The sequence below is a fragment of the Palaemon carinicauda genome, chromosome 20, assembly GCF_036898095.1.
Source record: "Palaemon carinicauda isolate YSFRI2023 chromosome 20, ASM3689809v2, whole genome shotgun sequence".
Classification (NCBI taxonomy): Eukaryota; Metazoa; Arthropoda; class Malacostraca; order Decapoda; family Palaemonidae; genus Palaemon; species Palaemon carinicauda.
Genome location: NC_090744.1, coordinates 64,020,387 through 64,047,429, shown reverse-complemented (window position 1 = coordinate 64,047,429; position 27,043 = coordinate 64,020,387). Strand labels below are relative to the sequence as shown.

Genomic DNA, 27,043 nt, shown 5'->3' with positions numbered 1-27,043 from the left:
TCTTTATTTTTTACTTTAATATTCTCACATTCTAATACAGTACTGTATTTGTGCCTGTTTTATAGTTTAGTACTGTACTGTATGCATTAAGTTAAAGGGAAGGTTTTAAAAGTCTACATGTTGTAACCTATCATATTTTTTTTGTTTAAAATTTACATTTACGTACGTAAAACAATCTCTCTCTCTCTCTCTCTCTCTCTCTCTCTCTCTCTCTCTCTCTCTCTCTCTCTCTCTCTCTCTCTCTCTCTCGTAAATTGTTTTCCTGCTTTGCTACGTACAGTATGTACTGTATGATTTTATATAGATACGGTAAATTATATTTGTACTTATAACATATTTTGTAAATGCTTTTACTGTAAATATCATTATTTATCACTTTCATCATGCGCGTTAAATGCCTTCTTTGTTCTGAGCGTGGTTGTTTACTGAGCGTACAGTACTTTATGACGCCGTCGTTTCAGGCGGCGTCATAAAGAAAAACATTTCATTTGGAAGTCCTAAGAAAAATTAAGTACGTAAAACATTGGTAATAAAAAAATCAACATACTATATAATCAATATAATCGATGCAAAAACTAACCTATACATATATGTGTACATTAAATGAGTTTGTTTCTTCATTATGATCAGAGATGAACGTAAACAAAACATTGGTTGCCATTTTTTATCATGCTTTTTAGGTATTTAGGAAACGCATGATATAAAATCGCCTTTAATATTTGTGCCTGTTTTAGTTTAGGGTGCTGTAGTACATGCATTAAGTGTTCTGTACATTAAAGGGTGGTTTGTTAACAGTACTACGTACAAGGGAAGGTTTTAAAAGTCCGAATCTACATGTTAAATAAATAGGTAAATATGATGTCACTACTTCGCGGATTTTCACCTATCGCGGCCGGGTCTGGAACCTATCTACCGCGATAAACGAGGGTTCACTGTACCACGTCAGATTCGGGGCAACTGCGAAGAAATGTGCTAAGGATTGTCAGTGGCCAAAAAACGTGTAAGTAGGCCATCGCTCGTGGCGGTGGCCTCCCGTGTTTCTAATCTTTTCTTTTTACATGATGCAGGAACGGGCGTTCGATTTTTGGTAGACACGGGTGCTTGTCGTTCCCTTTTGCCAAGGTAACTCTTCAGGACACGACGTAGTCTGTCTACGTCTGCCGACGTCCGCTTGGTAGCTGCCAACGGATCTGCGATACCCACGTACGGTTACGAGAACCTCACATTATCGTTCGGAAACGGTAAATTTAATTGGAAGTTTCTCGTTGCTGATGTCATATTGCCAATCCTCGGTGCGGATTTCCTCTCTCATTTCCACCTTCTGGTCGATGTCGCCCACCGACAATTGGTCAACGCAGACTCGTACTTGTCGACACCTCTTCAGTCCGCCCCCTCCAACCTCGCTCTCCACATCAGCGCACCTACGGATGCCTACGCCCACCTCCTCACGTCGTACCCGGAAGTTTTCCGTCTAGAACTTCGCCAAACGCCCACGGCTCCTGCCAAGCACGGTATTTATCACCATATCAAGACGACGGGAGCCCCAGTCTTCGGAAAATTCAGACGTCTGGCACCGGAACGATTGGCAGCCGCCAAACAAACGTTCGTCGAAATGGAGGAAATAGGCATTTGCCAAAAGGCCTCCAGCCCGTGGTCGTCACCCTTACACATCGTTCTGAAGAAAGACGGCTCCCTCCGTCCGTGCGGGGATTACAGGCGCCTGAACATGCAAACAGAACCGGATCACTACCCCCTCCCAAACATTGCCAACGTGACCTCCTACCTGCACAAAGAGAAGGTTTTCTCTACGCTCGACCTCCTGTAGGGGTATTATCAGGTGCCTATGAACCCTGAAGACATCCCCAAGACCGCCATCACCACTCCGTTTGGTACATACACCTTCAATTACTCCTGTTTTGGCCTTCGTAATGCTGGGGCCACGTTTCAATGTCTCGTGGGTGGCATCTTAGGGGACCTCCCCTTCTGTGTATGTTATGTGGACGACATACTTGTATTCTCCTCCTCAAAAGAGGAACACCTCCGTCACCTGTGCATCGTGCTCGACCGCCTGCAACAAAACGGCCTTGTAATCCGGTACGACAAGTGTACCTTTGGTGCCAACGAAGTGTCGTTCTTAGGGCACCGCATCACTCCTGAAGGAGTCCATCCCCTCCCTGAGAAGGTAGCAGCCGTTCAGGACTTCCCCGCGCCCTCGACCATCAAAGCTCTGCAAGAATTTTTGGGCATGATCAACTATTATCACCGTTTTCTGCCAGCCATTGCCGCCACTCTTGCTCCCCTCTACGCCTCCCTCAAGGGCAAGCCAAAGGACCTGAAGTGTGTTCCCCTTCAAGAAGCGGCCTTCTGCAATGCAAAGAAAGCCCTATCAACTGCTGCGGCTCTCACTTTTCCTATCCCACATGCCCCTCTCCGTCTCTCCACCGATGCCAGCGACGTCGCTATTGGTGCAGTACTCGAGCAGGTGGTCAACGGCTCGCCTTGCCCATTGGCCTTCTTCAGCAGAAAACTGTCCAAGGCAGAATTGGGTTATTCTATCTTCGATCGCGAATTGCTGGCGGTGCACTTGGCTGTCCGTCACTTTCACCATTTCTTAGAAGGTACGCCCTTTGTCATTCACACAGACCACATGCCTCTGGTGCATGCCTTCACTCGACAGTATGACGCCTGGTCCGCCCGTCAACGCCGACATCTCTCCGCCATGGCTGAATACAATTGCACCCTTCAATACGTCCTTGGGAAAATGAAACCCATTGCCGATGCTCTGTCAAGAAACACGTTGGCTGCCGTTCAACTGGGATTGGATTACAACGCCTTGACTGAAGCCCAACGACAGGATCAAGAGTATCAAGCATGTAGGACATCCTGCACGTCCCTCCGTTGGGAAGACTTCCCCCTCGAAGACTCCAACACCACCCCCCTCTGTGACGTCAGTACTGGTAGACCGCGACTTTGGATCCCTGCTCCCATGCGCCGGCAGGTGTTTGATTTCATTCACGGCCTTTCACATCCCTCGTGCCCTTCAACTGCACAGCTGCTGAAGACGAAGTTCATTTGGCACGGCATTTCTAAGGATGCTAAGGATTGGGTCCGTCGACGTTGTAGTTCCCCTACCCACATCACAAGGACATCGTTACCTGTTTACCGCCATCGACCGCTCCACTTGTTGGCCTGAAGCCATTCCCATGGAAACTGCAACATCCGCCTCATGTACATCTGCTTTACTCTCAGGATGGATTGCAAGATTTGGTATCCCTGAGTATATTACTTCTGACAGGGGTACCACTTTCACCTCTCAATTGTGGTCATCATTAGCGAATCTCCTGGGCATCACCCTACATCACACAACGGCCTACAACCCCGCTGCCAATGGAATGGTTGAACGTTTTCATCGCACCCTCAAAGCAGCTTTGATGTCTTGCTGCAAGGATTCAAACTGGTTTACTCAGCTTCCCTGGGTCCTCCTGGCGCTAAGGACAACTCCTAAAGATGCCCTCAACATCTTGGCAGCTGAAATGGTGTATGGCGATCTGTTGGTCGTCCCTGCCGAATTTTTTCCTTCTACAACCTCCTCCGACGATCTCCAGCGCATACGTTACGTCCTGGGAAAATTTATTCCATGCCACTAGACGTACAAGCCCCCAGCGAAGCATCACATACCGACAGACTTGCACTCTGCAACGCACGTCTTCCTGCGCAACGACACTAGCAAGCCACCGCTAACGCCCCCTTGCACAGGCCTTGTGATCCGACGCAGTCCGAAAGCATTCCTACTAAACATTCGTGGCAAAGAAGACTGGGTCTCCATTGATCGTCTATAACCTGCTTATCTCCTTCCAGATGACCCGCCTACAGTTCGCCTCTCTAGAGGGCGCCCTATTTAACATGTACAGTATGACATTTGTAGGGGGGGGGGAGCCATGTACTAACCGTGTGTCACACGATCGTATATAGTTCATTTTGTGTATATATTATGCTAGTACCTTCGCTCTTCCCTCGCACTAAAATGAACCAGATTAAACATGGTGGCTTTTTTCCTCTGAAACATTGTCTGTTTTTCAAACATGAAATTTCTTGTTGGTTTGAGCTTTTGTATATAAAGGAGAGTGTTCTATGATAAATTTACTCAGTTGCTTGCATCCTGCCTTTGAGTCACAACCTTCTCTCGGCCCATCACACAGCCGACCTGCCATCACCGTTCCTGTCCCCGGTACAGCCTCTTGAGGCCCTACCTAAGAGTGCAGCTGCGCGCCAACATCTTATCAATGCCAACCTACCTCTTTCACGCTTTACAGAGCGCCCATGCTCTCCACCTCGTCAGCGCTCTACAACGCTTCAGCGCGCGCCTTCACCTACTCTTCCTCAGCACCTTCCTGGTCAACCTCGTCATAGAGATTAACGTTTGCCAGTTCGCCAGCGCTCACCAGCCATCCTACAATGGCCGGCGCAACAAAGTTCACCGAAACCTCAGCACGCGCGCTCAACTTCGGTCTCCTGCTCACCAAACGCTCTCCTGACGCCAACGATCTCCTGCTCGCCAGCAATCTCCTATATGCCAACGCCGCTGTCCTACGCGCCAACGATCTCCTACGAGCCAGCGCTCTCCTGTGCGCCAGCACTCTCCTGCGCGCACGTATGCGGCAGCGCTGTCCTACACGCGAGATCTTGCTCGCAGCCATGATCACGCCCCCTCCCGCCTGCGCGCTCCTTCGCATTCTAGGGAAACTGCACAGCGCTTTACTTCACGCTAACGCTCTCCGTTGAACCAGCGCTCTCCTGTGCACTTGTACTCTCATATCCAGCGCTCTCAGATTCACCGCTCTCCAATGCGCCAGTTCTTGCCAAAGAGCCAACGCTCGCCTGCGCACCAGCGCTTGCCTGCTCTCCAGTGCTCGTCTGCGCATTCACCGAAAACTGCGCTTCAGCAGAAACTGAGCACCAGCATCATCCTATGCGCCAACGCTCCAGTATTCTCCTGCGCACTCGCGCGAGAGGCAAAAATTATGAAAAGTTTTTAACAGGTCATCATTGCCCCATTCCCCTTCCCACAAATGCATTATAGCCTGGAAAAGAGGGAAGAAGTTTCACAGAAGGTTTCAAGATCCCGAAGATTCCATCTTCCAAGGCAAATCAACCGTATCTACAATCGGTCAGACTCCTCACAGGGAACCCTTGGTCCCTATCTCTTCAGGAGTTTTTCTTGATAGTACCACTGTCAGGAAACACGATCTGAACGTTGCAAATGGCCTATCATTAGCTCGCAAATCTCTAATTGCCAGAACGCAGATATTTAGTTCATCGACTGCCGTTCACTAATCCGCTAATTGCTAATTTCTAGCTCATATAATGAGAAATCATCAACCGACTGATCGCTGGATCACTGTTTGCTGATCGCTGATTGCTAGCTTCTGATCGCCAGATCGCCAACTGCTAGCTTATGTCTCTCTGATCTTTGACCTCCAGGCATGCCAATTGTTAACGATCTCCGATTGCTAGCGTGAGGATAGCCGATTGCTAGTCATTAACCAGTCAATAGCTTGCTGATCACTAGATCGCCGATGGGCAGCTCGTCTTTCTTCGATCATCGACCTTAGCTCGCTGATTTCTGACCAGCAAACCGTCAGCTTGCTGATCTCTAGCTTCTGTCCACGATCGAGCGCTGATTATTAATGGCTCACCGATCACCAACTGATGATCATTAAACCATTCTGCTTTCTCAGTGCTCTCCAAGCCAATCACCAACTCATTAATCGCCAACCTTCCTTGGCTGACTGACCAAACAACCTTCATCTGCTTGTCAGTTACCATCTTCGGCTCACCGATTCACCGATCATCGGCAGTTTGCCGTTCGCCAGCAGTTCATCACTCAGACTTACTAGTCGACCTCTGCCCGTAGTTTCCTAGATCGGAAGGCATACAACACACTTCTCACTATTCACCGTTCTCCATTACACCAATCCACTTAGTGATCGGCAAACCATCGACAGCCCCCATCAGCGGCTTGTCGACAGGTGACTACTCGCGAGCATTCTCCAACTGCACATTAATCACGATACCCAGTCGTTAACCACTGATTAACATTTGCCAGACCGACGCTGTTCTAAGGAATAACATCAATCCCGTCAGGGTGCATGGTAGGGTTAAGCGTTGCCTTACTTCTATCAGTTAAAGGAGTTCTCTCCCAGGGGAGAATCCTTACACCGGGTATTGTGTCCCATCCTTTCCGCCACGAGTCAAGACCCCAGCATCAACAATCTTGCATGCGAAAGGATCCGCAAAGAGTTGTCCCTTTGGGTCGATGTCCTCGCCATGCTGGAGGAGTTCGGACAAGGACTAAGACCTCAGGTCTTCATTTGCACGCTGGACCTAAAGGACTCATACTTCCAGGTCCAAACCATCCACCTTCTCGGAAGGATTGAAAATTCTGTCTAGACAAACAAACACAAGTTCAGGGCACTATGCTTCGGTCTTTCTACAGCACCCATCCGGACTCGCGGGATCGGCTTCCATCTCCTCCATTTCTGGACGACTGACTGACCTTAGTAGACTCGGTGGCAACTTTGCATTAGCACCGGAACTTCTGAAGTCTTTTACCAAGATTGGGTGATCATGGTAAACCTTTGGAAGTCTTCCCAACTTCCCTCTCAGAAGACTGGTACATCTGGAAATGATTCTAGACACCAATCTCCACAAAACCTTTTCATCAAAGACAGGCGTAGAAAAGTCACAAGACCCTTTCTCAAAACAAGAACTCCCAGCCCAGAGTGACTTATTTTTTCATCGGACATCTTTCATCTCTGGCCTGTCTAGCCTCCAACAGCCGCCTCAATATTCGTTCTCTCCAGTGGCGGCTTGAGTGCGATTGGAATCAGGCCTTCGATTCCCCGTACATTCTGATCCCCATAGGACCAGAAGTTTGGACGAACCTTAAGGGAAGGAGGTCAGTTGAGAATCTACGTAGTGGTATAACCTAATTATCCTTCCCCTTTCAAAAGAAAGGAGGAGGAACCATAGCGCTGCACCACACGACCTCAAGCCTCTGGAGAGAGTTCGAAAGTACCTTCACTTAAATCTCTTAGGAGATGAGGGCCAACTTTCCGGTCCTTCAACAGCGTCATCAGTTCCTAACAGGCCACTCAGTGGTGTGATGAGAGACAACACCACATAGGGGCTCACATCAACAAGCAAGAAGGAACTTGCTTGCAGCCTCTTCCCATCTAACAGTATAAATATGAAGATGGTCCAAAGTCTGCTCGGTACCACTATCAGCCCGCTTCATTCCAGACCAGAGGAATGTGCTCGCCGACAATCTTTGCTCAGCTTCTTAAATAAGGTGTACCGAATGGTCTTTGGATCAGCCTTGTAGCCGACAAAGTCCCGACTTTATGGGGTTCTCCAACTATGGATCTGTTAGCAACGCCCCTGAACCTCAGGCTTCCGCTGCTCCCCAGTTCTAGACCCCAAGGCTCTCTGGCAAGAAGCATGCCAACAAAAGTGGGTACAACAACGACGTTTACGTCTCATCCCTTTTTTTTTTGTCTGAAGAGATGGGTACTCAACAAGGCTAGAAAATTGGTCAGCCTCTCAGGGGGTCTCATAGTTCCGCTATGGCATTACGCAGAACTGTTTCCAAACATTCTGCAGCTCCTGATAGAGCCTCCAAGAGAACCCTCTCCACGTCACAGACAACCACACTTCGACATCTACCACAAATTATAGCTTCGCTATGATTGTATGCCTGGGGACTACCCAGTACCTCCTCTCTCACAGAGGATTTTCGCAATAAATTGCGAAGAGGTTCTCTAGATATCTGAGGAATTCCTCAAAATATAACGTCTTCTGAGGCTCGTGTCATGGGAGCGTATCTCTCTTCTTGATACCTCTTCCAGCTATAGTGGAATCTTCGAGTATATGCAGAAGGAAAAGATCCCCTTTCCAGTTTCAGCAGGTAAAGATGATCACTCAACCTTGAGCTTTGCCTTCAAACTGAAAGGAAGGGACATCCCCTCATCACTAGATCTTTCCTAACTCATGCAGACATACAACTTACCTTTTCCCAGTCAGAATTGAGACCTCTTTCTCGGAATGTGGTTCGAGTTCTCCGATCTCTAAGGAGACCTCCTTACGTTCCACTTCACCAGGCAATAAATTTTCACCTGGTTTTGAAGACAGTGTTCCTACACTTTGACAGCAGCCAAACGAGTCAAGTTCCGTGACAGCAGCCAAACGAGTCAAGGAACTTCATGGTCTCTTTTTCAACGTCGCCCCATTCATGAGAAGGGTGAAAGGTAATGTTCAGTTTCGTCCCCGAGTATGTTGTGAGACAGTCTCCAGAGGTGACGGGTCCTAGACAACAAGTCTCCACTTAGTAACTGACTATCCAGATCATCTGTTACTGTACCCGGGGTAAGCTTTGAGGCTCTACCTCAAGAGAACAGCAACAGCCCACCCTGGTGCCTTCTCTTGTCATTAGCACTGGGAGAGTCAAGAGGAGGATCACCAAAACACCATCTCTGCTGGATTCACAGAGTCATCAATTAGACACTGAATCAAGATCCTCATCCAACACTGTAGTGGTTTGCGGACTGTGGCCAAAGGTAGCACCCAAACTGCCTAGTATCCGAATGCCGACCACAACCCGACGTTCACCACACAACAAACATACAACGGTGGAATACCCAAAAACCTAAGTAACAGTTCAAAGCACTGGGCACCACCCCTTGATTTATAATGGGCAAGGGGACCCAGCTAGATCCTGACTTAAACCTTTGCTTCTCCAGCTTGCTGATCATGAGTATAAGAACATTAGGTGAAAGGGATTATCATAAGTTATTTGAAAGATTAAAAAACAGTGGCTGAGTAGGGGAGCCGTGGTGGGAGGTTTCTAAAATTAAAGGCTGTATACATAAAAACAAAAAAATGTTTATTTGGAAAAACTAATAGGAATAATATTACAGTATATCAATTAGAATAAATAATCAAAGGAAAAATTAGCATCCCTTTCGTAAAACTTCAGCATCCGGGTAACAAAATAAACCCATTACACAAACAAGATTTCCACTGGGGGGACACTCATAAGTGTTCCTATACAGTTCAAGTATAACCAGGGGCACTTCTAACCGTGTATCTATTTGGGCAAGTACCAGTATGCCATCTATAAAGAACATATAACGGTGAAAAATACAGTACCACAATTTTCCCTAAATCAATACTGTTCTCATCAATCTCCAGTCCACCATTGGGATGCAAAGTCACTTAAACAGTCCTAATTTCTGAAAAGTACAGCCACATACTATGTCGTACAGGTCTCTGCGGGCCCACCATTACAATGTCACGAAAAGTTTGTCAACAGCACATTTGAAATCTCTCAATCTTGGAAGGGGTTTTGAATAAGTCTGAATTCATACTAAACTCAAAAGTCACCCTCTTCCTAACATCGAAATTCACTTCTTGGGCCTCTGACCAGATATGCCAAATAGCTCCTGTTAACTATTTAATGTTCATGACACACTCTCATATAGCAACACAGTAGCTTACTTCTAATTACAAGGTATGGATATAGAACAGCATCACAGACTGATAACAGGAAATATTCTAAATTTGCTCTCCTTTACACTCCCTACTGAGTGTAGGGGCTGCTGTCAATACCTGGAAAGGAACAATAACACATTAAGACATTTTTGGAAAAAGGGGGGCTTGAGGGATACAAAAGAAAAAAATAAAATCAAATATATTTCATACACACACAAACCACTAAAGTTTTCTCAGTCACAAACCCTTATATATTGCAACACGTCGACCCACGATGTCAGGGGCATAGCTAGGCCCCTGGCCCTTCTAAGCAGATTACACTGATGCAGGTTCTACAACCAGGGGTGTAAATGCAAGTAGCTGGTTGTGTACCTCAAGCTCCTTATTGGACAAGTAGCAGAAGGTTCAGGGCACTGTTACCCAGTTTAAGTCTGCGTGAATGAAAATGTTTGACTAGCTCTTATTCTTTTCTTCCTTTACCCCTCTCTTGGGGAAAGCAGCATCCTGGGTTTTCTGCATAAGCTGACCTCAAACCCTTGCAAGTAAACCATGCTCCCTTGTGTACCTAGTCTTAAGTCAATACTCATGCGTCCCCATACCCTGGTGAGGTGGTATTGGGGGAAAGTCTTGGTTACAACAGTTTTTCCTACAAAAAGACTCAGAATAACTTTAGCTAGAGTCACTTTTCTAAATATCTCAACACACAATTTGCGTAGGCCGCTGACCTTGCATAGCAAGGTTTTAGCTAAGCGCAGGGACTCCTTATTTTGAGTACTAACATAATCAGATAAGGAGCTCCGTGGTAAAACCAAATGCCAGGTTGGCAGGGACGTCCACCCTTTTTAATGGGTGAGTCGCCCCTGAATAAATAGCATAGGTTTTTATTCCAGTTATGGAACAAATGACAAATTTGTAGATAATTTGTATTTTTCCTAACGATACAAACCTTAGCTATTCATACAAGCTTGCCCGCCAGCCCTATCCCCCTTAGCTATTCATACAAACTTGCCCGCCAGCCCTATCCCCCTTAGCTATTCATACAAACTTGCCCGCCACCCCTATCCCCCTTGAAGTCCTGCCTACAAGCAAAGTGAGCTAAATCACCGGTGTGTGAGTGAGAGCGGAAGCAAGCTATCCCCCCTACCCCAGCAAACTAGCGGTATGGGTAGTTAACCCTTGCTAAATTTTAATGGCTCGTCATTTCAGCTTCGCAGAAAGTACATTAATACCCCTAAATGAATAGCGAAGGTTTGTATTGTTAGGAAAAATACAAATTATCTACGAATTTGTCATTTTGGAAGTTTGATTCAAATTCTTTTTAAATGAGTCTCACTGCATTTCAGGGAGAGAAAATTTAAATATAATTCATTATAAACATTCCTTTTTTGTTGCAGTAATCATGCTCAGATTTTGGTGTATGACTGGTCTGAAGAGGGTGATCCAGAAGTTGTGGTGGAGGACATTGAACGGGTCAATTTTGAATTTGATAGGAATGACCCTAAAATGGCAGATTGGAAGCTCCAGGATGAATGGGCATGGTGTGGAAAACGAATGGAGTAAGTACCTCTTATTTTTGCCCTTATTCTTAAAATATGACCTTGATAATTTGTTCCAATTATAATGCAGTACTGAACCTTTTTTAGCAATATTGGATACCATCGCAATCTTTCTTTGACCTTATTAATGACCCTTTATTGTAGGGTTGGCTGCTCGAGTCAACTTTTTTTTGTCTCTATACCTTGCATCATTTTACCCCAGTCCCACCTCACCCATATCCTTCCTCACCACATCCTTCCTCACCACATCCATCTGATCCGTTGACGCTCCACACTCCTCCACATTACTTGGCATGTTCTTAGCTCTTTTAATTGGTTTAACCTTTTTTTTTTTTTTATTATTACATGGCAATAGTATCTCGGACGAGCTTCCCTATCCCCCTCCTTTACATTACATATACCACACGTTATTCTTATATCTCCAGTAGTGATGTTCCAACAATCGATATCTCCATCCTCATCTCAGTCCCTCTTCTTTTCTCTTAAGTGACTAGGTTTCTGTCTCATATAATAAAATGTGACTGATAACTCATATAAATGTTGGGTTTTCTTGTCATTATCTTGTCTAAAACAACTTCAGTTACCCCTCTTGATTTTCACCATGCTTCTTTCACATTGTAGCACCACTTTCTCAGTACAGTTCCTCTTTGAAAACAGTTCAATACTTGACCTCAAAAGAAAGGCCATTCAGAAGTTAAAGAAACAGAAGTATACAATTCTTAAATAAGGAATGTTTAATCATTGGGAGAGATCGTAAAAGAAAATTGCTTTCATTTGACTTATTTGTGTGGACTAGGTTCTTAGAAATTGCTGCTGTAGTTTCATGATGTGATCATATTTCAAGGCAGCAGAATTTAAGAGGATTAATACCATTGTATTTAGAGATTGTAGGAAAATTGTAGGAAAGGTTGATGAAAATCAGCCAAGGGAACAAGCGGGCTTTAGAAGAGGCTACAACACAATTGACCTTCTACAAACAGTAAACCAAATCATTGAGAAAACAAATGAATATAAGATACCACTAGTAGTAGCACTTGTAGATTACACCAAAGTATTTGACTCGGTTGAAACTGAGGAGGTCATGTCAGTGCTGGAAGAACAGGGAGTGGACTCAGTTTACATTAATGTACTCTGTCACATCTATGACCATGCAACATCATTTATTCGCCTCCACAAGGACTCTGAACCATTCCAACTCAAGAGAGGAGTCAGACAAGGTGACACTAGCTCACCCAAACTGTTTACTGCCTGCCTGAAGAGAGCTTTCCGACAACTCAACTGGCAAGAAAAGGGAATAAAAATAGATGGAGAATATCTGAGTCACCTAAGATTTGCTGATGACATTATCATTGCTCACACCAAAGAAGAGGTTCAACATATGCTCACCGAGCTAAATGAAGCAAGCAAATCAATTGTCCTCCACATGAACTTCCAAAAGACCAAAGTCATGAGCAATGAATATACTGAAAATGCAGATGACATACTTGAAATTGAAAACAAACAAATTGAGGAAGTTGACCACTACATCTACCTAGGACAACGAATCTCTCTACATGACGCCTGTAAAGAGAGCAAAATAAAAAGAATAACCCTTGGTTGGAAAGTGTTTGGAAGAGCCAGTACAGTGTTAAAAAATAAGAAGATTCCTATCATCTTAAAAAGGAAAGTCTATGATCAGTGTATCCTCCCCACTGTCACCTATGGGGCCGAAACTTGGAATGTAACAAAAAAGCTTTCCCTTAAATTACGAACAATGCAGAGGGCACATGAGAGAATAATGCTAAATCTAACATGGAAGGATAGAAAAACAGCTAAATGGATACGTCAAAAAACTAAAGTAATGAATATCCTTGAAACCATTAACAAGCTCAAATGGAACGGGGCGGGGCACATTGCCAGGATGTCACAACAGATCGACATCACGAACAACCTTCTGGACACCCGGAGGATACACAAGAAACCGAGGAAGACAAAAAACTCGCTGGCGAAATGACTTAGACTAACATAAGCAACAGTGGCACAGAATAGCTTGGGATAGAAGTCTGTGGAAGAACCTGGGGAAGGCCTGCATCCAACAAAGGACTTTTGAAGGCTGAAATGATGATGATAATGATGATCTAGAGACAAACCAAGAACTTAAGAAAGTCTATTAAAGCAAAGTATTTTACTTAGGGTCAGAGAGCTATGAAGACCCAGAGGCCTTTCTCCTTTATGCTGCAGAGTCATATGTGGTAGCTATAGAACAGCATCCTACCATAAGGTCTCCCCATCCTGACGATGGCCTTAGACTTTATATTCACCAACCTTATCGACAGCCTGGGAATCTTAGATATGTGTAAAGAAACTACTAAAGATAGAAGGGGTTGGAAGCCTTGCAAGATAAATACCACACTGTGGGCCAACAGCATGCAGAATCAGGAAAACTGCTGTAAATCTTTTGTTGGATTGTCTGATGAATTTTTTTGTCTGAGTCCTTATGATGTGATTGGTTGTGGGTTGTCATTATCTGGGAACTTTACATTGCAGGAATTATGAGGTATAATGTCTGATTTTTATAAAATACTTAATACAGGTATACCTCACCTTACATCGGTAATTGGTTCCAGGAGAGGCGACAAGTTGAAAAACGACACAAGTAGAATTTACTTGTCTCTGAATTTACTTGTCATTAGGTAAAACCACAAATAACTATTCCCATTTCTAAATTGTATTTACAAATGCAAATTGAATAATATATGGTTAATAAGAATCTTTCTGGGCTCCACCTGTGCCGCTCCGTGAAATGCTCCTTTTGCATCATTTCTAAGGTATATAACTGCTATGAATTACCAGAGAAAAACGTTGCATAGGAATGCCAGGGTTGAACCCAGCTCGCTCACCTATATAAGGTGTCGGTATAATACTGGGGCGTGATAAATCACAACCAGAGGTCTCGCACCATTTAGATATCTCCTCTTCAATATCCCCGTTACAACGAGGTGCCGTTCAACACCCACCACTGAATGCTACTACCACCATCTCAACCCACGCCAACTATGTCACTCCTTTTCATAGCATCACCACGTCTGTTTGTTGTGATTTTTTGGCTGTGTTTTTCGTTTTTTTCTCCTGCTCTAGTGCGAGATGTTGGATTCCCAAGCTTCCTCATCCAAGTTGAGTACTAGATCTATGAGTTTTGAGCTTTTGGAGGTAGCATTGCCCTTATTTTTACTTTTATTAGAGTTTTCGTTTTTTTCTCCGTTCCGATGGCCCCGCTCTGCGGTGGCCATGTTGGCTTGCTACCTCCTTCGCTCGTTCTTAACACCTTGCAATTAGTCTTCTATACTAATTGTTTTTCGTTTTGAACCTGTTGCTGGAGCTTTTTACCGATTAACACTTTGCTATTCTGATATTATGTTACGTATCATAGCCTTTGAACTTCAGGTTTGGCTTGCTTGCTACCCTTCGGGGCACGCACCTAGAAGGGTGGTTGTTGTTGGTGGTTTTTTTTTTTTTTTTTTTTTTTACTGCGTTATGGTGTTTTTTATTTAAGTTTTTATTTCATATTACCACCTAGTTAAGATTGACGCCTTTAGTTCGAGTGGGACTCTCGCTTGGCAGTTTTTATTCTAGTTTTATTATCCTACCAATCGGCATCTACCCGATCTAGAAGTTGTGTTGGCCCCCCTGTCCAGCTCGGTACCTACCCGTGCTGGAGGGCTCGGCTTTGTTATTCATTCTTTCCCTGCCATTTCCCCTGCATCCCTCTCTTACTATCTATATTTAGCTTGTGCATGCCTATAACCTAGTTCGTCATGTTACATTATTTTACTTTATTTTAATTATCTGTATATGATCATTCCGTTTTGTTATCTCGTGGTTCTTTTTGGACAGGTTGGTACTCCTGTCCTTCCTCCGTCCACGCGATCGCCTTGAGACACCATTGGCTAGTTCTCGCTGTCTCCTCCCCCTCCCTCTCTTGGTGTATGGCACCCCATACCCCATACCCTTATCCCCCTCACGTCTCGCAGAGACTTCGGAGTCAGCTGTTTTGTCTTACGGGTTGAGTTTATACCCTCCCTCTATTGGTGTATGGCCCCCCATACCCTTATCCCCCTCCAGGGATACCTCACGTCTCGCAGAGACTTTGGAGTTAGCTGTTTTGCCTTACGGGTCGAGCCCTCTCATTCCTCAGCCTCCACCCCCCCTCCCCTACTCATCCCTCCCCCGGGATACCTACTGACTCCTTCCCTCCGTCTGAGCCGAGAACAGCTGTCGAGGTTATAGTCTTGTATGCTCACTTACATGCCATGTCGTAGCCCTTTTTCCCCCGCCGCTCTGATTGGCCATCGGTCGGCTGGGGGGATTTCGGTTCCGTTTTGGGTATTCTTCACCGTGATTCCCTTCGTTACGTACCGTATCCCTTGGGTCTCTACTATCATGTAGACTTTTTTGTTAGTGGGGAAATAACGTTAGAGCTTTTATTTATTGGTTTTTCTTATATTTATTGTCGCTGTTCGTTAAGGTCCTTGTGGCTGGCGGGGAGCCATTGGCTCCTCCCTCCCTCCCTTTTCGACTATCCTACCCCGGTAGGCTGGTTGTGACCCCCGGGTCCACCTCAGTTGTCTCCCCGGAGCCAACGGTATAACCATGTCACTATTATTTTAATTTTATTCTATACTTCCCCGGTACTGACGGGATAGTATATCTCCCCTTTGTGACAATACCCTTATTGAATGATCATACGAATTACGGATTTGTTTTAACTCTGTTATTAATTACTACCTATGCTAAGTTTTTTCCACCCCGATTACTATACCGGTACGGATTGTTATTCTTAGTATTTATCCCGGTTCTATGCCGGTTTAATTTTAGTACCCGGAGCACCCGGGTTCCCCTTGGGATTCTAACCTACTATGGGATACTTATGTATCTTTTTTTGTTACAGGTGGTCCGCTGTCAGATGACAGCCTGTGCGGCCGTGCTTCAACAAGCGTGCTGCCACGATGTTTGCAGATCGCATGCTCACTGTGCTGTCCAAGTGGATGATCTGATCGTCTGGCATTCAGACAACTGCGTGGTCTGCTACGGGCTTGTCTCCACGCTTACCTCGGATTCGGTAAGTGTCCCTGTCGTTACTATCTAGATTTACTTCGGATTTAATCTCTGGATTTTCCTTGTTATCTCCATTGTAATCTCTGATCGAATTAAAGCATTTAATCTCGGTCTACATGTTGTTACACTTCCTTCGCCGAAGTCACTTGGCTCTTAGTAACGGTTTATTCTCTTTCAGAGCTCTCAGCCTTCTAAGACTTCTGCCTTGGCGACCCTTAAGGTCTGGGTCGGCGGGGTCGCCCATAACGTCAAGGCGAAGAAACTCTACGTCTTGTCCGAGGAAAAGTGTGCCCTGATATACCCTAACGCTAAGAACTCAGCTGCGGTCCCCAAGGATGTGGCGGACCCCATCATTACGAAGATCACCGAGGCCCTGCTCTTGTCTGAGGACCACGAAGTGATGGGAGAAGCGATTGTGGAGGATGTTGTGGGTATCAACCTCGACATTGAACCTATGGCTCTCGACGAGCCAGAGCTAGGTAGGGAGGTAGGTGCGGCAGGTGGGTCCCGGGCTAAGATTCCTCTCCTTCGCCCGACTTTTTTTACCTCTTCTGCTAATTCTTCCTTTCAGGGGTTCTCAGGGAAGCGCAAGGCTAATATCAGGCCACGTCCTGTTGTCCCTAAGGTTAAGTCTCTCCGGAGACCCTTATTGAAGACCCGCAAGTCTTCCAAATCCCCTAAACCTGTAAAAACTTCGTCTGCCAGAGTCCCCAAAGACTTGGCTATAGCTTCATCTTCCTCTCATGGGTCGAGAGCGAAGACAGGCTCAAAAACTAAGACCCCGGAGGCTTCCTTCGATCCGGAAGCCTTTTCGAGCCGGTTATTGGACCAAATTGGTTCCCTGATGACGTCCCTCACTGAGAGGGTACAAAACCAGGAGAGTCTCGTTGAGAGCCTCATGCGTTCGGGACTGCCGCAACAACAACATGTTATCCCGGATGCCTCTAAGGTCCCGGAGTTCGTCAAAAGCAACCCGTGGAGAATGGCCTTGCCCTCCCCTTTCAAGGATGGTATGCTAACCATCGAGGGATGTGGCACCCGGCCTATTGAAGATTTTGAGTTCTACCTGCCGGGTCTCCAGTTCCCCTTCCCCGGTTTTGCTCATCTAACAGAGGAGGCTCTGGTACGATTGGATAAAGTTCCTAAGGAGACCGTGATCTACCCGAAGGAACAGGCTCAGTCCACCTGGGTCCGGACCCTAAACGAATGGGAGTGCGTTAACCCCATGCTCACACCCTATAAAAGCTCCTACACGATGTTCGTGGTAGACGAGTAAACCCCCACTCCGTGTGTCACAAAGATGATGGACCTTGCCACTCAAGCCATTAACGAGGACAAGCCATTACCACAACTGCGGGAAACGGACCTGACTTCCCTCCTGTTCCCGGGAGACCACGAGTGCTGGACCAACGCCCCAGCCACGTTCGCAGCGGGTAAGCTAAGCGCTGACTGTGCTTCCACACAGTTCAGTGAATGACTTCCCAGGCTTCCTGAATCCCTGATACATCTCGAGTTTGAAGCTCGGGCCCGGTTGAGTAGATCTATCAACTCGGCTACAATGGGTGAAATGACCTCTCTCATGTACGAAGAGGAACCCCTTTTTAAGGTCCTTACAAAGTCATTGCTTCAGACCTTGCTGTCTGATGCCTACGACTTCCTTGCGGCCAGACGTTGTTGCCATAAACACGTCCTGTCTGAGGCCATTATCAGACATGAGCCTAACAAGCTCATTAACCTGTTAACCGTCTCTGACGTCATATGCCGTCCTCCATTTTCTTTGCGCAACCGCACTTGACGGCATATGACGTCCACCACTTTAGAAGATATTGTCAAGGTGTCTTCGACGGCATATCACGCTCATACGTATAGAAAACGAAAGGAACATTGTCTGGCAACACCCTAGCCAAATCTGGTAATCATTGGCAACTGCGTTCACTTGATACAACGTTTAGTAGAACTGTTTCTTCAGTACGCATTTGGCGTTCGGCTGAGACGGGTCTCCTATATTTTTCTCATCTCCCTGCTACCCTTCACGACTATATTTTTCTCATCTCCCCGCTACCCTTCACGATGAGCGCTCGTAAAAAAATTACGCTATCAGAGGAGGAAATATGATTTATGATTGAGGAAAGTACTGATGGAGAAGAAAGTACTGATGGTGAAGAGGAAATTCAAGATGAGAGTGATAGCTCCACATGCTCTAGTGAGAATGAAGATGAATTTTCATCGAGTGATGACGAAAATGTTTTGCCATCTGACTGGACGAGGAAAGGAAAGAGCAAGCTTCCCTTCACATTTCGTGGAGATAGTGGTGTAAAGTTCATCATCATAGATAAGGAAAATCCAATGGAATATTTTGCTAAATTTTTTGATGAAGAAGTTATTGATTATCTCGTGACAGAAACTAACAGGTATGCAGGGGAATTTCTAGATGAAAATGGAGATAGATTATCCTCACAATCAAGAGTAAATAGGTGGTATGATACAGATGCGTGTGAAATGAAACTGTTTGTAGGCCTACTTATTTTGTAGGGCATTGATTCAAAGTTAGAAAATTCAATGTATTTCACATCACGTGAAAGTATTGCTACTCCTTTTTATCGGAAAGTGATGAGTGGTCGCAATTTTGACTTGCTGCAAAAATTCCTGCATTTAGTAGACAATGCAACCATAACAGATGGGCCTGGAAGAAAGACAGCTAAAATAAAACCATTCACAGACCTTATTTTGAAGAAGTTTCGGGAAAATTATATTCCAAGAAAGAATATATCTATTGATGAGTCTCTGATGGGATGGAAGGGGAACCTCTCATGGGTTCAATATATCCCAGCAAAGGGGAAAAGATTTGGTATAAAGTTTTTTGAACTTTGTGAAAGTAGCACTGGCTATATATGGAACTTTAGTATTTATTCAGGTAAAAACACAACATTTCTGGATAAATACAAGAATCTTTCTGTGACATCTAGAGTTGTTATGTCTCTTATGGATCCTCTTTTAGGAAAGGGATATTGTCTTTATACAGACAATTTTTATACTAGTCCCACACTCGCAGATATGCTTGTTGACAATGAAACTGAAACTGTTGGCACTCTGAGACTTACGAGAAAAGATGTGCCAGCATTTATAAAAAAAGCTAAACTAAAAAAAGGTGAAACTGTAGCAGCATTCCGAAACAAATCAATGGTGTTGAAATGGAAAGACAAGAAAGACGTATGTTCTGAGTACTCTGCACGATGATTCCATGAAAATTGTAAAATCTAGGAGAGGACATGAAAAGTCTAAGCCAAAAGCAATTGAGGACTATAATAACAATATGGGTGGTGTTGATTTATCAGATAATCTTATGTTACATTTTTCAACAGCAAGAAACAGGCTGAAAAAGTATTACAAGAAGGTATTTCGGCACATGCTAGACATGTGTCTCCTAAATGCTTTCATTACGTGCAAAATACTTAGTGGAAAGTTTCCAAGACGGGAGTTTATACTGAGGCTAACTGAAAGAATGGTGTCTACATATGCAAGAAGAAATAAGGATGCAATAAGAAGACCAACAAGACTTGTTGCAAAGCCTTCACGCTTATTTGAAAGACATTTCCCTGAATATTGCCCTCCTACCGAAAAAAAGCAAAAACCACTAAGGAAATGTGCTCTTTGCAGGAAAAATGGCAAAAGGAAGGAAACATCCTACTGGTGTAAAGAATGTGATGTTGGTTTGTGTGCAGCACCATGTTTCAAAGAATGGCACACACAGGAATAAATAGAACTGGAATATGAGAGGAGCAAAGAGATGAATGTCCCCCTTTGTGTTTTTTTTTTCTTTTCTCTTCCTTGATGTCGGCTACCTCCCATAATTGGGGGAAAGTGACATGGTATATAGATAGAATAGGAATACAAAATAATAAATATGTTTTGTTCATGATTAAAATAAAAATGTTTATTTGCAATTTTCTTTATTTCCTCAGATATTTTCTATGTAATTTGTTCATTATTTCAACAGTGACTGAATGTGTATATTTATGCCAAAAAGAATAAGAAAATAAATACAAAAAAATCATAAAAGAAAAGTAAACAAGTTCATAAGAAATGAATAATACAAAAATATAAGAAATCATGCATTTTTTTTTTACCTAATTTCTTTATTACTTCAACAATAACTAAATGAGTATATTTATAAAAAAAAAAAGAAATAAGAAAAGAAATATGAAAAAATAATAAAAAAAAAGTAAACAAGTTCATAAGAAATGAATACAGTGAACCCTCGTTTATCGCGGTAGATAGGTTCCAGTCGCGGCCGCGATAGGTGAAAATCCGCGAAGTAGTGACACTATATTTACCTATTCATTTAACATGTATATTCAGACTTTTAAAACCTTCCCTTGTACGTAGTACTGTTAACAAACTACCCTTTAATGTACAGAACACTTAATGCATGTACTACAGTACCCTAAACTAAAACAGGCACAAATATTAAAGGTGATTTTATATCATGCATTTCCTAAAATGCTAAAAAGCACGATAAAAAATGGCAACCAATGTTTTGTTTACATTTATCTCTGATCATAATGTAGAAACAAACTGGAGGTAGAGCTTTGCTTATTACCCAGACATATTTCCCATACTTTTCCCTTAGAACTACATCACATCTTCCTACTTTATATATATATATATATATATATATATATATATATATATATATATATATATATATATATATATATGTATATATATATATATATATATATATATATATATATATATATATATGTGTGTGTGTGTGTATATATATATATATTTATATGTATACACATATACATACCTACATATATACATAAATACATGCATACATATATATATATATATTACTGTATATATATGGGTTATGGAAAAAATCCGCGAAGTGGTGAATCCGCGATGGTCGAACCGCGAAGTAGCGAGGGTTCACTGTAATAAAAGAAAATGCATCATTATTATTATTATTATTATTACTATCCAAGCTACAACCCTAATTGGAAAAGCAAGATGCTATAAGCCCAGGGGCTCCAATAGGGAAAAATAGCCCAGTGAGGAAAGGAAATAAGGAAATAAATAACTGAAGAGAACAAATTAACAATAAATCATTCTAAAAAAAGTAATGTCAAAAGAGATATATCATATATAAACTATTAACAACGTCAACAACAAAAATGTCATATATAAACTATAAAAAGACTCATGTCCGTCTGGTCAACAAAAAAGCATTTGCTCCAACTTTGAACTTTTGAAGTTCTACTGATTCAACAACCCGATTAGGAAGATCATTCCACAACTTGGTAACAGCTGGAATAAAACTTCTAGAGTACTGCGTAGTATTGAGTCTTATGATGGAGAAGGCCTGGCTATTAGAATTAACTGCCTGCCTAGTATTACGAACAGGATAGAATTGTCCAGGGAGATCTGAATGTAAAGGATGGTCAGAGTTATGAAAAATCTTATGCAACATGCATAATGAACTAATTGATCGACGGTGCCAGAGATTAATATCTAGATCAGGAATAAGAAATTTAATAGACCGTAAGTTTCTGTCCAACAAATTAAGATGAGAATCAGCAGCTGAAGACCAGACCGGAGAACAGTACTCAAAACAAGGTAGAATAAAAGAATTAAAACACTTCTTCAGAATAGATTGATCACCGAATATCTTAAAAGACTTTCTCAATAAGCCAATTTTTTGTGCAATTGAAGAAGACACAGACCTTATATGTTTCTCAAAAGTAAATTTGCTGTCAAGAATCACGCCTAAAATTTTGAAAGAGTCATACAAATTTAAAGAAACATTATCAATACTGAGATCCGGATGTTGAGGAGCCACCGTCCTTGACCTACTTACAATCATACTTTGAGTTTTGTTAGGATTCAACTTCATACCCCATAATTTGCACCATGCACTAATTTTAGCTAAATCTCTATTAAGGGATTCACCAACCCTAGATCTACATTCAGGGGATGGAATTGATGCAAAGAAAGTAGCATCATCTGCATATGCAACAAGCTTATTTTCTAGGCCAAACCACATGTCATGTGTATATAGTATGAAAAGTAATGGGCCAAGAACACTACCCTGTGGAACACCGGATATCACATTCCTATACTCACTATGGTGCCCATCAACAACAACTCTTTGAGATCTACTACTTAAAAAATCAATAATAATGCTAAGAAACGACCCACCCACTCCAAACTGTTTCAGTTTGAAAACAAGGGCCTCATGATTAACACGGTCAAAGGCAGCACTAAAATCAAGGCCAATCATACGAACTTCCCGACCACAATCAAGGGATTTCTGTACTGCATTGGAGATTGTAAGAAGGGCATCACATGCTCCAAGGCCTTTCCGAAAACCAAATTGCAAACTAGGGAATAGATGATTACCTTCAGCAAACCTATTAAGACGTTTTGCCAGAAGACGTTCAAAAACTTTAGATAATATGGGAGTTATGGAAATTGGGCGGTAATCAGTGGGACTTGAGCTACCACAAACACGTTTACATAGAGGAGTAACATTACCAATTCTCCAACAAGTGCTAAAAGCTCCTCTTCTTGCTAACTTGCGTAAAATAACAGATAACTTTGGAGCTAAGAAATCTGCTGTCTTTATAAAAAACAAAGGAAAAATACCATTAGGGTCTACACCTCCATAAGCATCAAGGTCCATCAACAGAGCTTTAATCTCACGAGATCGAAAAGCTAAACTAGTTAGTTTAGCCTCAGGAAAACAGGAATGAGGAAGTTCAAGTTTTTCATTACTCTGTTTACTGTCAAAAACATCAGCCAAAAGGGTTGCCTTTTCCTTTGGACAGTGAGTGACTGAGCCATCTGGTTTAAGTAAAGGAGGAACTGTTGCATCTACACCAAAGAGTGCAGATTTAAGGGTAGACCACCATTTATGTTCCTGAGTTGTACCAGAGAGGGTTTCTTTTATGATTAAATTGTACTCCTTTTCAGTTGAGGCATAAACTCTCTGAGCAAAAGCTCGAAGCTGAGTATAGTTGTTCCAGGTCAAATCTGATCTGTTACCCTTCCAAAGGTGATAGGCCTCCTGCTTCTCCAAATAAGCACGTCTACAATCATCATTGAACCACGGTTTGTCCTTCATTCGGTACCTTAGCACACGAGAAGGGATACGCCTATCAATTATGTTGACTAGATTCTCATTCAGAGGGACAACAGGATCTACACTATTATATAATTGTGACCAATTCAAGCACAAAAGATCATGCAAAATCCCATTCCAGTCTGCTTGGGATTTCATATAAATTTTACAAGAATATGATATATCAGGGACAGGCTGCTCAGTCTTCACTAATAATGAAATCAAGGCATGATCAGAAGTCCCGACTGGAGAACCAACCTTACTAGTTATAACGCCAGGGGAGTCAGTGTATACGAGGTCCAAGCAATTACCAGACCTGTGAGTAGCTTCATTATGATTTGCTCACAGCCTGATTCTGAGGCAAAGTCTAAAGCTCTTAAGCCATGGCGATCGGTAGGAGAGATAGAACTCAACCACTCCCTATGGTGAGCATTAAAATCACCAACAAAGACAAACGAAGCCTTTCTATCATCTTCTTGTATCTTAGCCATAATGGTAAGAAGACAATCAAAGATAGAATCATCCATGTCTGGATTCCGGTAGATTGAACACAAATAAAAGTTGGTCTAAGCTTAAGCGCCAATCCGCTGGATAGGGGGTGACGCTCACAAAGCGAAAACGGTCAGGGAGAGGGACGGTTAACAGGTTAAAGCCCCAATCTGGGGCCCTGACTTATTCCCGGAGGATCTCGTCAATAACGTCCTCAGCGAGGCTGCTAGAGTAAATCAGAGCCTCAAGGTTCGGTGGGGCCTAGTCCCCAAACGCAAGTTCGAGCTCGCCAGCAACCAATCTCGAGGTAGGAAGAGGCTGAGACCTTTCCAATCCTTCCAAAACCGGCAGTCGCAACAGCTAGTTCAGACTATCCCGGTAACACCCTCCACTTCGAAAGAACAACCTCAACAGCAATATGTTGGTTCCTCAGGCCCAGGTAGCAACTACTTCTTATGCTACTTCCCCTGCCTTTAACCCCAACTATGAAACCCAGGGTGCATTCCAGGGTTACCAACGTGCCAGAGAGACTGGTGCGAGAGGGACTTTTCGCAACAGAGGTAGCGGAAGGACCCTTTCTCGAGGCCGAGGATTCCGCGGAGGCCGAGGAGGTAAATCCGCAGGTAATCATTGAGAACTCTCGGGTAGGAGGAAGACTACACCTTTCGAAACCGTTGGACATTCAGCAATTGGCCTTTCAGCATAATTTCCAAAGGTCTGGGGTGGAGTTGGATAGAAGGGCCCCCTCCACCAACCAGTGTCCATCAATTTCCAACGGAGGAGCTAGTCTTATATGCAAACGATCTATTACAAAAGAATGCAGTCAAAGAGGTAAAACACTTGAAATTTCAAGGTCGCTTGTTCAGCGTGCCAAAGAAAGACTCAGACAATCGAAGAGTAATCCTGGACCTGTCACTTCTGAATTCTTACATTCGATGCGACTAGTTCCACATGCTAACCGTCTCTCAGGTGCGGACCTTACTTCCCCGTGGGGCCATCACCACCTCTATAGATCTTACAGATGCTTACTATCACGTTCCGATAGCAAGGCATTTTTGTCCTTTTCTAGGCTTCAAACTAGGCAGCCAAGCTTATGCATTCAAAGTAATGCCATTTGGACTCAACATAGCACCCAGGATATCCACCAAACTGGCAAAGACGGTAATCCAAGAATTACGAACCCAAGGAATTCAAATAGTAGCTTACCTAGACGACTGGCTCATTTGGTCAAACAGCGTCGAGAACTGCCTCACGGCAACAAACAAAGTAATAAAATTCCTACAACAGTTGGGGTTCCAGATCAACTTCAAGAAATCTCACCTAGTCCCAAACACCAAGTTTCAATGGCTGGGATTACAATGGGATCTGCGTTCCCACACGCTACGTCTCCCAACAGCCAAGAGGACAGAAATTGCAAAGAACACAAGACGTTTTCTCAAGGACAAATTGACGTCCAGGAGAAATCAAGAGAGAATCCTGGGTGCCCTCCAGTTTGCCTCAGTAACAGATATAGTACTGAAGGCCAGGATGAAAGATATCAACAGAGTATGGCGCTCCAGGGCAAACGAGAAATATCGAGACAAAAGAGCTCGACTTCCATCAATCCTGAGGAAAAGACTTCAGCCATGGTCAAAGGTAAAAAATCTGGAAAAAGCCGTTCCTTTACAATATCCACCTCCAAAACTGGTCATTCACACAGACGCCTCCTTAACAGGGTGGGGGGGATACTCCCAGTACAGGAAAGTCCAAGAACTATGGTCGACAGTATTCCACCAACTCCATATCAATGTCTTAGAGGCCATGGCGGTATTCCTAACCCTAAAACGACTGGCTCCAGCCAGGAACCAACATATCAGATTGGTTCTAGACAGCGAAGTCATAGTCCACTGCGTAAACAGAGGGGGTTCCAAGTCAAGTCACATCAACCATGTGATGTTAGCAATATTTTCCATGGCAGCATCAAATCAGTGGAATCTGTCAGCAGTCCATCTGGCGGGAGTACGAAATGTAGTGGCGGACTCACTTTCGAGGACGACTCCGCTGGAGTCGGAGTGGTCACTGGACCGGAAATCATTCAAATGGATCCTGTCTCAGGTCCCGGGTCTCCAGATAGACCTGTTTGCAACAGAGTCCAACCACAAACTAGAGTGCTACGTAGCCCCCAACCTGGACCCTCGGGCTTATGCCACAGACGCAATGTCATTGGACTGGAACACTTGGGAGAGAATTTATTTATTCCCACCAATAAATCTGTTGACAAACTCAGAACTTTCAAGGGCCGGGTTGCTCTAGTATCCCCCAACTGGCCCAAGAGCAACTGGTTTACCCTGCTGGTGGAACTGGGTCTCCACCATCGACCGATACCCAATCCAATACTAACACAAGTAGTACAAACTCGCAATGTGTTAGCTTCCTCAAAAATTCAGAGTGCCCTAACTTTATGGACTTCATGAAATTTGCAGCTCATAGAGGTGCAGATATTGATCCTCAAAATACCCTATTTTTAGAATCGGAGAAAAGGGAATCCACCCTTTGACAGTATGATTCGGCTGTTAAGAAACTTGCAAAGTTTTTAAGGGACTCAAAGGTTGAGATGATGACTATGAATCTGACAGTAACCTTCTTTAGAATTCTATTTGAATCAGGCCTAGCGGCTAGTACTGTTACTACAATTAAAAGCCTTGAAAAAGATTTTCCATATTGGTTTTAATATTGACCTTACAGATTCATACTTCTCATCAATCCCGAGAGCTTGCGCTAGATTGAAACCATCAACTCGCCCTAGCTCAGTTTCCTGGTTTCTGAATGATGTCCTTAAGTTGGCTTCTGATACTCTTAACGAGTCTTGTAATTACATTCCATTATTAAGGAAAACTTTGTTCCTAATGAGCCTAGCTTCTGGCGCCAGAATTTCAGAACTTTCAGCCTTGACTAGAGATCCAGGTCATATTGAATTTCTCTCGTCAGGGGAAGTCCTACTTTCCCCTGACAAAAGGTTCTTAGCGAAAAATGAGGACCCCCAGAACAGATGGTCCCCCTGGAAGATTGTTTCACTTCCTCAGGATCCATCTTTATATCCAGTAAACACTCTGAAAGCCTATTTAAATAGAACTTCCATTAAGTCCTCAGGGCCCTCATTTATTAGAGAAAATGGAGGAACCATCACCCTGAAAGGAATCAGACAGCAGATTCTGTATTTCATTAAACAGGCTAACCCTGAATCATT

General features: G+C 43.6%; 1 protein-coding gene across 1 annotated transcript in view; it reads left to right on the top strand.

The window, feature by feature from the left end:
• Positions 1-27,043, top strand: part of ND-42 (NADH dehydrogenase (ubiquinone) subunit ND-42) — a 240,166-nt gene that overhangs the window by 89,828 nt on the left and 123,295 nt on the right. Inside the window, exon 4 of the mRNA XM_068394630.1 lies at positions 10,944-11,105. Coding sequence (XP_068250731.1) covers positions 10,944-11,105 — 162 coding nt within the window. The remainder of the gene's footprint in view (positions 1-10,943; positions 11,106-27,043) is intronic.